Source organism: Acipenser ruthenus, chromosome 26 (genome assembly GCF_902713425.1).
Source record: "Acipenser ruthenus chromosome 26, fAciRut3.2 maternal haplotype, whole genome shotgun sequence".
Taxonomy (NCBI): Eukaryota; Metazoa; Chordata; class Actinopteri; order Acipenseriformes; family Acipenseridae; genus Acipenser; species Acipenser ruthenus.
Window position 1 is genome coordinate 24,463,176 of NC_081214.1, and position 17,331 is coordinate 24,480,506.

The following is a 17,331-nucleotide window of genomic DNA, read 5'->3' on the forward strand; positions in this document are numbered from 1 at the left end:
GTCCGAAGTTAAAAAAAATACCTAACCCAGTTGTGAGCAAAACTATACAGCCAAAAGGGGATGCAGTCACCAGGTTTTTTCTGAGTAAAGTACCATAAATACTAGTTATATGCTAGCTGTTAGCAAGGTAATCATCACTTTGTTTTTTGTTGCTATTTCGACGGTGCAAGTCGGTTGGCTCATCCAATAAGACGAAGGTCACAAGGAGATATTTCACACAAATGTGCTTGTGGTAACCTATAGTAATGACATGTGCTTACGTTGATGGATTTGATTGACTGCTGTCTATGTAATTGAGAGCTACAGGCAACTGCACAGTGCTTAATTCACAGCTGCACTCCTCTGAATAAGAATTTGTTCAAAGTGCAAAGTGGACCAATCAATACGATCACAACGAAGCATGCAAGTCCTACTACCTTCAAGGCAAGTGGCCTTGAATCTGCAATACATATACTGCCTGGAATAGTACCGTTCTGACTCGGACCTTTGACATTACCCATTACATTGCACTTTTCCATCTGTTAAACCAAAAGCATGGTTGACAGAACTCCTTTGCTTTGCCCTAATGAACTGTAAAAAATCAAGACCTTTCATTTTCTCCTAAGACTATTGCTCCCTTTTTAGGTTGTACCTTATAGATCAGACCTTCTAGAGAGGCAATGGACTTCATTAGACCTCTCGTTACACAGCTCAATACAATTTATGTATTAAATATTTTTTAAATGTGCCTTACAGCTTTTATTTACAGTGTTCAGAGCTAGCAAATAGGTACGTAACCAGTTATTGGTTTCTTGGTTTGTGGGAAAAACAACTAACAAATCTGATGACAAAAAGTGTCTCACACTGTTGTTTTGATGTTCACTCAGTCTACCGTGCCGCAAATCTGATTACAAGATCCCTGCTGTTTCACATTTCAGCCTCTGTATCCATTGCGACACGTGCACTACCTTCATTATGAGAGGGGCTGACGAAGAAATTAGGAGCACAATATTATTCTACAGCACTTTGCATGACACGTTTCAGTTCTATAATTACTTAATGGCCTGTTACAAGGAAATTGCTTCTTTGTCCCTGGAGGTTAAATTGTAAACCAAAATGCAAATTATGCAAATTTACAACGCCTGAAAACTCATACAGCCAATATTTAATATATAAATGTACACAAAAAGGTGTAAATGATTAAAAAATCCTTTATTTCAGGACATTTAAGAGCATAAGAAGGAGATATCAGGACTTTATTTGGGTGGCCGGTTGACACACACAATATTGACTTGCTGTGGAGCAAATTACAGTAGAGTGGCATTAAAGATTTGTAAATAAGACCCTGTACAACAAAACCACAGCTATTCAATAGATGCTAAATATAAACCACTTTGAACTTTCTGATGTCTTGCAGTTCTAGCAGAACATACTGTACCTGCAGTAGTTTTTTTACTTCTCTTAAAACCCCACAATGTAAATGTAATCCCAGTCCCATTGCATTATGTATTATTGGCCTCAGTGTGACAGGTAAAGAGATTTCCACTGTGCCAACTTATTTCCTCCCATCTTTACACAAGGTTGATTCAATACAGAATCAACAGAATAAAACTAAAAAATGATCGGTTCAACGTGTCGCTGGGGGAAAGCAGGGAGCATGCAGCCAATAGCATTTCAGAGAGCAAGGCTGGCTCTGTGTCTAACGGCTGGTATCTAGAATGAGTCCTAGCTGAAAGATTGGCATTCTAGGTAATAGATTTTTCCACTGCGTGATTTATTTGGCATTTCCATGAATAATATGTGCTTTTACCTTAGCTGACATTACATCTATTATAATATGTTTTGGAAAGATCATACTGTAATGGAGGCAGCTTGAAAAAGATTAACATTTAAAGGCTAATTTGATATGTTCAATGCTGCATTTCAACAAGGAGAAGATTTCCTTGTTTCGACACAGAATATTTATGACAGCGTGGTCTCTGGAAACCGAACACTTTCCATTCCTCATTTATAATGTTTAAATTCTCCAATGGCAATACTATTAATAATATGCTAGAAACAGAAGACTGCACTGCAAGAAATGAAAGCCCTGGTACTGGGTCAGCAGTTCCACAGCACATAATAACAGTCAATACCAGAACAGAACATGAGCCTTCTGCCTTCAACAAACTCGTTAAATAGGAGCTAGTAAATACTGGAGCCCTGCACATGAGGAGGGGGCTTCTGTGATTGTTTATTGTAAATATGAGTGTTGTGATTGTATAAAAAAGAACATGATTGGTTTTAATGGGGAACCTGACGCTCTGTGTGTAGCAGCCTGTCTCCTGTGTTTAGCTGCAGGAACGAGCAGCATGTGTGTATTACCCAGCTGCGAGCTCGTAATCAGCAGGTGGGCGTGGTGCAGCAGAGCGCCAGGAATAAAACGTTCCCGATTATACAGATCAAGGCTGCTGTAATGCCATGGGGATAAGAGCGCTGCTGCTGCTGCCGAAGCATCAGTCCGTCTGTGCTGCTGAACGACAGGGTTCAGGAAACTAAGCGACCACCTCGAACGGTCATCGGGTGTATACTCCGAGGTCGGGAGGTGGTAGAGGCTTTGTCCCAGGAGAAGGAAGCTGCAATGAACCAACGATCTTGTGTATATCCAACATTGGAGTTGGGTGAACTGCCCGAGGGACAGGGAGTTTTGGGATAGTAGATCCCCCCCAGTATCTCAGACAGGTGTGGAAGAAGGACCTCTATTTGTTAGCAGAGTAGCGCGAGTCATCTTCACAGCACCTTTTGTTTGATAGTTTTTGAACAGTGTTTATTTTGTCTTTTGTATGCCAGCCGTATGTCCCACATGAGCTACCATTGCTGGTAGCGTCACGTGGGGTTCTTGTATGTTCATCTGTACTCTATGTAAATAAACCTGCACGCCTGTGGGGCATGTCAAACCCAGCCTTCCAGTCTCGGTCTCCTAGCAATCACGCATCCACGTTCATTGATGTGGGAGCGAGCGCCCTGTTACAAGGACATAAGTTGTTCATAGCATGTTTGAACAGTGCTGCTCATGTCTCTATGAAAGCCACCAACTGAACCCACAATAACAGCTTCCGGGCACCAATCATAAGCAATAGAAAGCAAATGCACACAGAAGGATACACCCCAGTACGATATATGAATGCACACTTAGCCAAAAGGTTGCAGTCAAATAAGTTCTGCATCTAAATGGTCTTGTCTTGGTTTCTGTATTGAACTGTATGCCATATTCATAAACATTTCCTTAAAGCATATTTTTATTTAATATAATTCAAAAAGCATCACTGAAATGTTAGATTTCGAAATGTCACATTTTTCCATTTTTGTCAGTTTTTCATGAAGTATATGGGAAACTACAAAGCGGTATGTAATTCAACAAGTTAATGTAACATTAGTCAGCAGGTTTCATTCGTCCTTATGAAGCTGTATTACTTGTAGTTGTAGAGCATGGTAAAAGTCTGGCATTTGGAGCTGGAAATGTGACGTCTGGTAATAAGACCCTGTCTTTAACACTTGTTCCTCTGGAATGGTCTCGTTCCAATACCTCCATTTAGTGTTCCTGCATTTGGGAAGCGTCTGCTTGCGATACTGCACGATGCTGGTTCCTAATGAACATCTTCATTATTCTGAACAAAGCTTGGCGCAGCACTATAGTCAGCAGGGTTTACAGATCCTGAGCTGACAGTTGTGAACGGGTTCCTCTTACTGGGTGAAAATTAAAATATAAATTTTAAATCATTAAAAAGTTCATGTTAAGTTAAATGTGCTGCTCAATAATTTTCTAAAGAAAGCACATCCTTGACACCAGTTAACTTCACATGACACTCTGGGTGCCTGACTTAATCTTAACTAACTCTCTAATTACCTAGTCATGGAATTCTAGTGTGCTTTCGTTTTCAGGATTACAATTAATATTTAAACACACGTTGAGTTGAAAACACAAGAAAACCAGGCTTATGGAGCAGTTCACAGCAATGAATTCATCATGAATGTATATTGAACACTAAACCTAACATTAATTCGTCATGGACATACACCTATTTTAAAGGGAGTAATACATCATACATTTTTTAAACTTTACATGCATTTGATATAAATGCAATACAAAATGTGTTTGTTCATAAGTAAATTCATTGGAATTAATAAAACTGAAATATCTTCATAGCTTCATTAAAATGGAAATCTAAAGATAGGAATTCTGAGAGCTAGATTAAGACAGCGAGAGAGAGAGAGAGAGAGAGAGAGAGAGAGAGAGAGAGAGAGAGAGAGAGAGAGAGAGAGAGTGGGGGGCTGAAAGGTAACAGAGACACAGCAAGCTTACCAATAACATAGGCTAGCAGGAGAGCCAGTGTTACGGTGATGGCAGTGGCACTCAGTGCAGTGCACTTCCAGTTACAGCACTTGTACGGTTTGTTGAAAGTAAAGCTGGGTCTTGAGAAGGTACTTCGAGGGAGGGGTCTGGGAGGTGGAGAGTAAACAGTGTTGGAGGTGAGAGGATAGCTCTGTCCGGCAGCACTGAAGACAGCAGAGGAACCAGAGCCGTGTTTAAACAGGAAATGCCTACAGAGAACAGAAGGGTGAAGAAGATTCAAGGAAGAGTCAAAGAGACAGACAGACAGACAGACAGACAGACTGACTTACAGGCATTTTGTAAATGCAAACACCTGCATTTGTACTGGTTTGTGTTTCAACAACTCTGGGGAACACTGTATCAGTTAATAGCACAGTAATTACTTAGTAACAACGTAAGTGAAAAACATTAAGTTAATAACAAATAGCAATAACAACTGAATGCGTATTATGTAAAACATATTTATTCCAAACCAAAAACACCAAACCTAAAACGAATTTGTCAGAACAAAATACTCTCATAAACTACTGAGGTAGAAGCACTTCATACACATTACAAACCCCTCCTTGTGCCTTGCAGTCAAGCTGGCATGGGTACGGAAAGTAAGAGAAAGCTCTTATTTGGGTAAATAAACAGGGCCAATAAATATGCTTGATGGTTCCAGGTCAGAGAGGCAAAGCACTCCTGCCAAAGCATGGGGCGAATGGTGTAAAATGGATTGTAATGCGTGGAAGTGCAATGGATTCTCTGCACTGTGCACCTGCCCTTGAAAACAACCTTCACAGGCTGCCCAGCTCTACATCTCCGCAGCTCAATGAGTGCTAAGGCACATTTAAAAGACACAGTATTTCATCATTAATAAGCTTCAGCCACCATTAGCCAAAATACCCTCTATTTAGGCTGATTTATTGGGTTCAATTAAACTAAGAGCATTTACAGGCGTACTGTATAAAAGGTCAAACATGGTACAATTAAAGACCTCTCTGAAGATCTTCAGGCTAGGAACACAATTTGTCCTCTCCTTTAGAAAGAAAGTACATCAGAAATACAGTGAGGCTAACCTTACAGCCTTCATCTTCATTTCCGCGAGCTGGACACTTAGTAATGTACATTTACTCAGGTCAGCGAATGGGCAGATTTCCATTGAGTGCTTTTTTCAGTTTGTTTGTTTTGCTCTTGCGGTTGTTCTGTGTGTTTACGTGCAGAACCCTTCTCAAAAGACATTTGCCATGTGTGTGTTGCAGCATCAGGGAGAAAAGCAAGAAAAAAATAATGTGCCCAAAATGCTCAAATGTTTTCAGTTTGATTTAAAATGATGTCCCAAAGCACACAGCCTGTTTGATATAATAATTCATATCTCTTTGTGTGAAAAACACACAGAGTAACAACAGTTTCTTTAAAGGTTTTAAATGTACTGTTCATCTGTCATCAGTACACATGCACACACACACACATATATAAATGTCACGCAAGATCTCTGTTTGTATGAATACAGATCCCCTGCCTTGCAACGTTTGCACTCCTTTTTAACTGCATTACGTATTCAAAATGAAATCATATCAGAGCTTCTTTTATTCTCCAGCAAAGGGGTGCCGCAGGCTCAGCATTGTCATCACTGCTTAAACTCTGATAACATGAACCGGCTGTCATTTCTTAATTGTGATAACCTTGATGGCATACAGTATTTAAAGTCAATCAATTCACAGCATATCGAACTCTTCAGTGATACTCCAGAATGCAAGTCTAAAGGTCCAGTGCTTTCCTGTGTAGCGGCTGAACAGCAGTATCTCCATACACACTTGAAGGATCAAAGAATCAAAGAACGCATCTCTTAGACCAGCTGTTCTCAACTCCAGCTCCTTGTGGCCGTAAAACAGACCACAGTTTCTTTAACCAGGGGTCTAATTACCTTTTTTTAAACGAACGTCAATTGTATTTTAACTCGGGTTAATCAGCAAATCTCAGAGGCTATGAGTACCGTCTTTTATGGGTAGTGAGCAAAAATATAGAAATTGCAGATTTAAAGTCCTAGTAAAAAGAAAAACCTGGAAACAGTGTCTCCGAGCATTGTAACCAGAGCTCATCGAACAGAGAAATTAGCCATTGATGGCTACACTAGATTTATGAATCTACTTTTAATGAGAAGGGCAAGATGCAAATTGATCAGGGCCATTATTACTGAAAGGATTCAGTCATACCCAATCGATTTCTAACCCATGCAATTTGAACATGAAAAAAACAGATGATTGTGGCTTCACAAATTCATGGAATTGCATTGTTAGTGGATGACTGCCAGTTCGAATCAAGGCCTGCTTGTATACTGTCGTTGTTATTCATTCTGCTGACATTTTAAATGCTGCCGTTCCTCATATTTGTACAAGCAGCTGTGCTCAGTACGGGACAGAAACAGCGTCCTTTATCAATGATATGGAGTTCTTTGGTTTATAACAGATTATTTAAAAGCATTCAGACGATGGGTCTACGACATAAAACAAACAAAAAAAAAACAACCAAATGAAACAACAAGAACCTTGGCACACTTTTAAAAGAGAGTGGTATAAAACATCGTTCTGCATGTGTGATTAAAAAAAAAAAAAAAAGAAATCACATTTTCAAATCAGCAGAATCAAAACCAAAACCTCGAACAGGAGACAGGCATCTGTTCAGGGATATAGCAAGTCTGACTGTGTAAAACTGTCAGCCAGTGGCCCACCCCCAGTCGCACAGCACCCCTTCATCTGTTCAAATACCTGTTAGACGTCTGTGTGTATATATCTAAGAGCATGGGAGCACTTTGTATGCTGAATCTCAATGAGCCTGTGCTTCGGGTGCAGTCAGTCACTGCAGCCAGTGCAGGGAATACTGGTCTCCAAGGTGATCTTCAAAGCAAGCGCAGGCGGATTAACTCCCCCTCTAGATTTGACAGGGCAGCCAGTGTACGCTTGCTTCAGTAGAAAGGCGATATTTAGAAACAAGCCTAAAGCGTGCTTCCTCAATATGAGTAGCCATTAACTGGGCTACTGGTATGTGAGCACTAGCACTCAGGGCTTGTTTCTGAGTATGGCTCTTGGCCTCGTTTGCACAGACTTGATTTGAGGTATTCTAATACAAAAATGCTAACCAGGACAACACTTTCTCACAAGCACCTGACAATTAGGTGTTTATTTGCGCACCATATTCAGTGTATATGTTCTTTCTGAGGGCCGAGAAACAGCACAGACCATGCAGGAGTATGGATTTCTAATGTTAATCTGGCCTACAGTATATGTGACCTAGGGATAATACTGAGATGCTTGATGCAAGACAAGGGCATTCCCTAGTGCTATAAAATATGAATGCAATCCAGGGGTGTTTTATCCGGGTGGGATACAAGCTGACATTGGTACCTACCTGACAGAAACTGTAATATGCGGCTTGCTAATATGAAAGCAGTGTACACAGCAACTGAGGGTCATCATAATCTCCCAATTAAATGGGAAATGGATACATTTGTGAAAAACCAGCGGATTATCGGATTACTTCCAAATGCAAACTGCATGGTCTCTAAGCGTCTAGGAGTGTGTGATAAAAAAATTGGAGCAGGCTGGTGGAAGTCCCGGGCAGTTATCATGTTCACCATGTAGAGTGTGTCAGACAGACAGACAGACAGACAGACATGATCAGTTATCATGTTCACCATGTAGAGTGTGTCAGACAGACAGACAGACAGACAGACAGACATGATCAGTTATCATGTTCACCATGTAGAGTGTGTCAGACAGACAGACAGACAGACAGACATGATCAGTTATCATGTTCACCATGTAGAGTGTGTCAGACAGACAGACAGACAGACAGACATGATCAGTTATCATGTTCACCATGTAAAGTGTGTCAGACAGACAGACAGACTGACAAGATCAGTGATCATGTTTACCATGTGGAGTGTGCCAGGCAGACAGACGGACTGACATGATCAGTGATCATGATCACCATGTAGAGTGTGTCAGACAGACAGACAGACTGACATGACCAGTGATCATGATCACCATGTAGAGTGTGTCAGACAGACAGACAGACTGACATGACCAGTGCATTTTGTATTTATTTAGCTGCTCTTAATCTACCATGCAGTATAATTCATTAAGGTTCATAAAAAGGAACTGTCCTGATGTTCATGCCTGTGCTGCATCCTGCCAAAGCGTTTACAAGTACTGAGTCAGATACAAATTGAAAATCAGCTACATTATTTTTAATAACACAGCCTGTACAGGCACCAGCCAATAAAAAATCAAATAAACAAACTGCAAATGGAAAGGTAACAGGCCGGAGGCAATACGTTGACTTTCAAGTCAGAGGGATCAGCCACATGTGTTAAGAGCTAGATAAAAAATAACAATAACACTGAAATAATAAAAAAAAAGTACCTATAATCAATTTAGAGAGAAGGTGGTGCGGTGTTGTTAGGCTGGGTGTTTATAAATCCTGTAAAAAATCAATATCTGGTCGAGAACAATGTAACTTGTATCACCAGTGGTTTCTTCTAAATAATATTGCACTGCCGGGTTCTTGTGTAGGGGTATTTATGTTTTGTAGAGAGGCAGAGAGATACATTTTCATTCTGCACTTTGACTCTATTCATGATTTGGTTCCCAGAAAAAAAAAAAAAAAAGTTAAAATCACTTGTAACTATTGCTATTTTGTTTTGCTTTTTTTGTTTATACTCCCTCAATAAATTCTATGTGCAGCAAAGTAATTTAAACAATAAAACATACATGAAGAAACCCTACAAAATAAATGGATACCGGGACTTTAAATGTATTTGGCACCTCAGTAACTAATATTAATACCATAGCAAAGTATATCCGTTTATAAAGATCTGAAACATTATTAATGAATGCTTCTTATATTGTTTTTTTTTTTTTTTTAGATTTCAGAGTTGACTCGGAATCATATTTCCTTAGACAATAGTCACAATGGCTGTCAAGGGACTTGCTACAAAATATTTATCATTAGGTGAAACAAATCCGGATCTATATATAATATCAACTATCTCTGTTATTGGTGTTCACTGTAAAGACACTGGCTAGGCCTTGTCTTCCTGTAATTTGCTAAACTTTGGGCATGCAGTTACAGGAACTAGGTGTTTGATACTTATGTATTTAATGTTCTTGACAAAACTTTTTTTTCCCCCATTCTTCCTTGATATTGATTGTGTGCCCTTTTCGTCGAGTGGAAGGCAAAACTTTGTGTGAAACCAGACAGGAGAAACGAGAAGGAGACTTCACTGCTAACCCACGACCTTCGGTAGCGCTATCATCCAGGTGCAAATCAAAAAACCACCAGCCTTTAAACGCTGCTTGATAGGTGTGAGCGAGAGTATAAAGTCTCACAGCCAAGTGCAGCTCAGGTTAGGCTGGGAGCTTGAGGGCGATTGAGTGCTGAATCTCCAGGGATATACTTCATAGTATGTTTGTTTTTTTTCCTTCTAAATTCATCCACATTTTCTTTACTCTTGTATTCTGACAGGAACGTTTCAAAGTACAATTTGTGCATGAATGTGTTATTAAAAAGACAACCTTGTGCTATACAGTCGATCTGCAAAGAACCCTGTAGTGCTCTGGTGGTTTTTGTAGTTAAGCGTATCTTTTTTTTTGGCACAGTCATGTTATATAGTTGCAGAACAGTACTTTTTGTACTCGATGTGAATGGCTACTTCACTGTTACATAATACGGTTATTTTAAAGCACCAACAATACAATATTGAGCATATTATATATGACTCTCGACAGAATAGATTTGTTTTTTAAATAAAGGTACTAGCTTGTGTTTAATATATTTATGCTGGTATAGAGCCTCTAGTAAATTCTTCAGGACTTTATGACAGATGCACCTGAGGCCCATGTTTAATATTTAACGCTGCAGAATTATTCTGAATATTAATATACTATTATAGCAGTCAAGGGAAGCCATGCTTCAGTCAGATTGTTTACATGGTAGGTACACAGTAAATACATGTGTACTTACAAATAATTACAATGCTATTATGCATCGTTACAGTGTACTTAATGTGTGAGTCTTTTGCCCTGATATACTGTATGTAAGCACACAATTGTATCAGAAAAGGAGAGAGTGAGAGAGAGAGTGAGAGAGAGTGAGAGAATGAGAGAGAGAGCGAGAGAGAGAGAGAGAGAGAATGTGTCTGCATGTCACAGACTAAGGGACACACAATGAGAGCTCTGCACAGAGACACACACACTTATGTATATACAGTATGTATGTTGTTGTGTATGTAGGCATGTATGTATTATGTAAATATTTATTATCCTGATACATGTTTATTGTTAGTAGTGATATGTTTTTTTTTTTTGTTTTTTTTTACTGTACAATCAGTTTGTTTATATATATGTATTCATGATGCATTGTATATATACATGTCTGTACTGTATAATTGCTTTGGCAACACCTGCTATTGTAAGTCATGCCAAAGTTGCGAAAAGTGGGCGAACTGTATTTGAAAGTGTATCCATTAATATATTCATATTTATAAATATTTACAGTTGCAGGTTAGCTGCTTTCTACATTTTAATGTAACAACAAGCTAGCTCCTAATTAGTCGGTTAAAGATAACTAAACCTTCGTCCCAATAAGCTTTCAGCTCGCACAGGTCAACCACAGCCTTGAATGCTGCAACAGCAACCTTTCCATTATTATTATCAGCTATGTGCGGGGCAGCAGTGTGGAGTAGTGGTTAGGGCTCTGGACTCTTGACTAGAGGGTTGTGGGTTCAATCCCCGATGGGGGACACTGCTGCTGTACCCTTGAGCAAGGTACTTTACCTAGATTGCTCCAGTAAAAACCCAACTGTATAAATGGGTAATTGTATGTAAAAAAATAATGTGATATCTGTATAATGTGAAATAATGTGATATCTTGTAACAGTTGTAAGTCGCCCTGGATAAGGGCGTCTGCTAAGAAATAAAAAATAATAAATAATAATAAATAATAATGTTGATTCACCAAACTGTTGTTAAATTCCCCGCACCGATGAGCACCAAGTGATGTCACTTCCGACTCAGCGATGCAGAGCACCGATGAATTTAACAACGCACCCATACCTCTAATTCAAAGACAGGCTTTCAAAGAAGTTGTTTATATGCTGTTGAAATGGCAGGATTCCTGTTCAGATGTGCAGGATCAAGACTGCCTGCAAGCCCACATGGGCGACAGCCTCTTTACTTACTGTGTGTCTCCACCGCAGACAAGATTGCAAATGAAGACACCTCAAACCAGGCCAAAGCTGGCTGATGCAGATAGTAGTCTAACCTGTTGGATCCAGTTCAGGAATACAGACAAGACGGGAAGCCTGTGTCAAGTCTGCTCTAGACAGGTATAGGCTAACACGGCTAGACTACGAGATAGACAGATTAACAATGTGGCTTTCTTCATTTCGGCTGGTATCAGCCAATTATATCTCTCCTTCTAAGAAATAGCAGCCATGTCCAGGTATACAAGAGCTGTTAAAGAGCCTGTCCCTATGTATTTGTCTACGATTTATATTAAAACAAAAATCTTCATCTTGGTGGTCAATGTCACATGCATTAAAGAGGGAAATTCAGCTATACAATGTTACTTAGAAGCAAAAACATACACTGACATGGAATTAGGGCAACAATGCTTCGAGAACGTAGCCCATTGTTACCTGCTTTGAAACTCATAGTTCAGTGATTTGGGCTTGGCTGCCACCCACCTGGTCTCCAGTGGTATGTTGCTGTTGAGGACCCAGCTGTTGTGGAGGTGCAGGTTGTCCTGCTGAGTGGTGGAGTCCGTGGGGGCTGGGCTGGGCTGACTGCGCGCTGGCATGGTGTTCCTCTGCATGGGATCCAGCTTCTGGGGCGCAGGGCGGCTGCAGGTGCACGTGTGGGGAGGGGGGGGCGGCGGGGGAAGCGGACGGAAGTTGAATTGGCCACGAGGGCTGCTCGGGAGCTCTGCAAATCAAAAAAGACAAACATATATAATTAATACCCCTGTGCTGCATGAGGCTTTCATCCAGCCAACAGATAAGCATGTTGGAACAGCTTGTGTTAGCTTAACTGAGTTTTGACTCCAGTAAGCTGTTTGAACATTTTCTTTTTCAAACATGAAAGAGCTCTGAAGGTTTGTGCAGTTTTAAATGTGCTGCTTAGTAGTCTTGCTAACATTGACAGAGTTTACTAGTGCACTGGAGCGAAAGCACAGTGACCAGTGACTGGCTAATTTAAATAAACCTTTTTTCCATGATGTTTATGTACAGTACAGCAGGAGTTTCCAACTGAATCAATGATTTGATCTAATTACTGCAGGAACCATTCAAGACCATGTTATATGCTGCATGTTCTATCTGTTTTGCATGTGCATCAGAGTTAACATGGTTCCCTTTAATGCCACACTTCCAACTGCACCATTAAACCAGTCTGTCAATGTCCGTTATGGGGTCGTTCCACCCACAGCCTACAAACCAGCCTGCATGCAGACATTACACAAAGTTTCAAGATCACCTGTATGTATGACACGTTGAATATTATCCATTTATAAAGCAATCCACCTGTCTCAGCTGTGAAATCCAACATTCTCCAGTGAACTGGCCCAGAAAGAACATTTAAATGTAATATGCTTTAAAGAATTCCCCTAAAGTACAGTATAAACCCAATCTATTTTCCAAAGGTGAAGCAGGGCGCACTGATGTCAAAACATGACATCTTGACAGAAACCATCTCCATAAAGATAAACACAGCTACGCGGATTTGCTGTGACTGTCAGGGAGCAATTATAATATGAACGGTTCAATGTGATGCCATCAGTAGAGCTGTGTTTGTATATCTGAATAAACCCTGGCCTATCTCATCTCACAGCTGTAGGTCCTCTAGCTCCTCTTAATGAGACCGGGACAACTTTGGCTGTTATTCTAAGCAGTTTGGCTGACACGATTTGTCCATTCAAAAATGGTCTGTCTGCACTTTCGATATGCTCAGTGTATTTGCACAACGGATAAAATCACTTCATGCTTAGTTATCCGGAGCTTAATGTGAAGTAAGAGGAAAATGTGGATCTAAAATCCTCAGACGAGGAGTTTGTTCATCGCACATGAGGGAGGGGAGCTGCAACAAAGGGCTTGCTATTTAAAAAAGAGGAAAATACATTTGTGTTTCAAAGGCAAAATGATCTGTTGAATTACATTTATAAGGACATCTGCACTAATTCATTTTTTAAAATAATTATATAGATAGATAGATAGCTGGATAGACAGATAGATAGATAGATAGATAGATAGATAGATAGATAGATAGATAGATAGATAGATAGATAGATAAGAGGTTTGGGCTTTATCTCTATAAGGTACTCTAAATTCTAAATCCTAGTGCAGGTGATCAAAGACTATATATAAGGCTTGATTGGCTTTACTGTCTATAAGTGACATTGTCATCTAATATGGGTCAATAGTGCAGCAATTGGAACACTATAGATCCCTTGCCCTTTTGACCACACTATCAACCAGCAACAAAAAACAATATTACATCTAGAAGTGATTCGGTTATTAAGAAGCGTGCTTCTAACTTCACCAAGTCCTGCATTTTCACTCCCGTGCTTAAGTGACAATAAGTACCAAGCAGTAATTGAGCTATTCACACTTGCATAAGCAGCATACACTCATTTTAACACTTCATCATTGGCCACTGGAGGCGGAGACCACACTGAACCCCGTGGATGAAGAATATAGGAATGACTCAAGACTCATTTCAGTCTGAAAACTGTTGTATTTCACTAAAGGTTGACAACACTACAAAGCATGTTCTGAGTTTGATGGCTCTGTGTCAGAACTACTTTGGATTTGTATATGTTGTAGGTTTATTGTGCCAGTGCTGTTGCGTTATGCATCATCTTCACAGCCGCTACCGTGGAGTGCACCCCCCCCCCCCCCCCCCCCCCACTGCTCTGGTCACAGTAAGATCTTGAAACTAGAAAGCAGTATAAAGCCTGGAGGTTAACAGCACCACATTCGTCAGCACCTCATCTTCCACTTTAAACGGACTACCCACTGACCAGCCAAACAGCCTAATGGGATTCCTGTGCAGGGGTGGAGTGGTGGGGGTTTCATTTTTTTGATAATTGCTATTTACACTAATGCAATACAGGGTCATGCAAATTATGTTAATGTCAAAGCATGAGAGCTATTTTCACTTTCAGTGTCATTTTGCCCTGGTTTTGCAGAATGCATCACAGATGGCATCAAAATCCCACTCTTGTCTTTGCAAGGACTTCCATTAGAATGAATGGCACCAGAGGGCTTGGTGCTGCAATGGAAACATGCTCTGGGGCTCAAAAACAAATGAAGGATATTTTTGAGTGTTGATGCTTCAGCGGAAATTAATGATCAGCATATAAAAACAACAACAGCGTTTCAATACTGCCCCTCCCCAGTGATATTGAAGGCAATTCAAAAATGTGAAAAACCTACTTTATAAAAACTTGTCTTTTCAATATGTTTGACTTTTCATGTGGTCAACAGCAAAATTATTTTGTATCAAGGCAGTGGTTTGTGGCTCAAGTGGAACAGATTCTAGAATCTCTGCCAGGTTCCAGTAAATAGCCATTCACATTCCAAATCCATTGCCACTGTTGACATTTACTGGCACCTAATATTGCCAGCCTGTGCCCAGAGATACTTAATAGAAAAAGAGTGTGCAAGCAAAGGATAAAAAAAACAGATGCAGCAGATGGTTCGTTTGGAGGACTGAGTAGAGGCACCTTGGTGGGGGAAAAAAAAATACAAAAAAACAAGCCAATCAAAACTGAACGCTGATAAACCATATTATTGTGCATTTGAACAAGTGGATTTAGCTTTTGGCATAAAGGCTTGGTAATTTTTCAAAACGTTTGCTCTAGTGCACTGGGGTTTGAGATCTGTCTTCTAAATCACTGCAGGAAGAGTGATTAAAAAAAAAATATAACAAGTGCTCTGGCTTTTCTGTTCCGTACCACATCATGGATCGTTATCGCTGTGTTACCTGTGTGACAATGTGGGCAATAATCCTGACACTATCGGCACTAGAGCGGCCATTTTCAAAAGAGCTTTGAAACAGAGTTTAAAGTTCTAAGTGTACAAAGTTGTCAGGATGTTAACAATAAAAAGAAAAATGGCAGGTATGTTATTTAAATGGTTGTAGCAACACATGGGGATGTATAACGTTATACTTTCTGGAACCCTGCTGCTTACTCTTTAATGATTTTACACATTGACAATATCTACAGAACATGGGCTTTTAATAATTGAGTAATTCATGTTTTATACCCAATATTTTATGACAGCTATTTTGGATGTTATTTGAAGAATACATGTACTTGTTTTAAAAGCCACCAAGTGATAAAAGGAGTCATTCAAGTCTGATTTCTGCTGCTAATCTTGGCAACAGACAAAAAACAACGCAAAAAAAACCAAAAAAAACCACATTCAGGACCTGAACTGAACTCCTTATTTAGAACAATGTTTTGTTTCCCAATATTTAGCCAGTTCCTAAAGAAAGGAAAGTGCAAAAAGGTTGTGGCTTTCTAGGATGAGAAAGATTAGTGGTCATAATAATAAAAAAAAAAAAAAACTTTGTAACCGAGCAGCTTTTGAAATGTAGAACGTGCCGTGTATTCTGAACCCTAGCATATTACCCAGACTTCTGGAACTGAACAGAGAAGCAGTCCAGTAAAACAATGTAGGATGACGACAGTGCCTCTGTTTATGCAGCTCTAGACATATGCTATTAACTGGGATGATTAATGGGCCATTCGGACCTGAGGAGATCTGAGACTCAAACTGATTTAGTAATTATCCTAGAGGAGTCTCATATTAAGTACATGGAAACATGAATAATACAGAGAAGAATGTAGGACAGAATAAAAGGCAAACAAAACAAGAAACTCAGTTTTTGAATGGGAACTTTATGTGTTCACTTTATTATTATTTTTGTCAACTCACCAGGCTGCTGGAATTCTGCTGACACTGCCTTACTGTTAGACCAGAACACTGCTGCTGCTGTTAATGGCTTAGAGGAAGCCTATTGTGACTCAACTGTTAGCCAAATCAATAACCTCTGGACCTTTTCAAGCCTTATTCCAACAAACCCCATTTCAACAAACCCCAAAAGTTTACAACCGAGAGGAGGCCATTCGGCCCAGCTTGCTTGTTTGGTTGTTAGTAGCTTATTGATCACAGAGTAGCTTATACCGTAAAAAATAATTAAAAAAAAAAAATACCCAGAAACAAGGCTTTTATTGCAATCGTGTTTACACTTCAAAATTACCCATTTTTTTATATTTCATGTAACAAAGCCATTACTGAAAAAAAAACGTACATGATCTAATAATGGTAAAGAACCTCTGTCTTCTGAAGCAGAAAGTTTCATAAATTCCAAGTTCTAAAGGTTATGCGCAATACTGAATACATAATACATAAAATGTATAAACCGCCGTTATTTGGCAAACCCACACAGAGCATTCCCTTTAAAATACACTACCCTGGGAGTTATATTTTGTTAATTTCATGGTATTGTTTTTTTTTTCAATATGAACATTGAAAGCAATAAAGAGCCTCAGGATTCCCCTGCCCTGATTCATTGTGTGGCAGTGGTTTACAGACAGATTCCATCTTCAGCTTTTACTACAGGGCTTTAAGATCCTTTGGGGATTTGCATATTTATGTTTTAAAGTGATGTCTCTGCCCTATTAAAATACAATTTGGCTGGTGTTTAAACCGATGATTTTTCATCAAGTTTCAACTCCCTTGTTAGTTGCAACAATTATAAGGAGAATTTTACAATAATAATTATTTAATAATTTAATACAGTAAACAAGCTTGATTTTTGCAGAAAACGTAAAGCAATGAGGGTTGTATTTTGACCTTACATTCACCTGTGCACCAATTAGATACAGCTACTGTTAGGTCATTGTTTTGTAAAACAAATAAGAAACCATTG

The 17,331-nt window shown here is 39.5% G+C and overlaps 1 protein-coding gene across 4 annotated transcripts in view; it reads right to left on the reverse strand.

The window, feature by feature from the left end:
• The window catches only part of LOC117430552 (teneurin-1-like), a 162,407-nt gene that overhangs the window by 65,343 nt on the left and 79,733 nt on the right, over window positions 1-17,331 (reverse strand). For all 4 annotated transcript variants that reach the window (XM_059001084.1, XM_059001085.1, XM_059001086.1 and 1 more), the window contains exons 4-5: window positions 12,081-12,318; window positions 4,322-4,560 (exon numbers count right to left, since the gene is read on the reverse strand). In XM_059001084.1, the coding sequence (XP_058857067.1) occupies window positions 4,322-4,560; window positions 12,081-12,318 (477 nt within the window). The remainder of the gene's footprint in view (window positions 1-4,321; window positions 4,561-12,080; window positions 12,319-17,331) is intronic.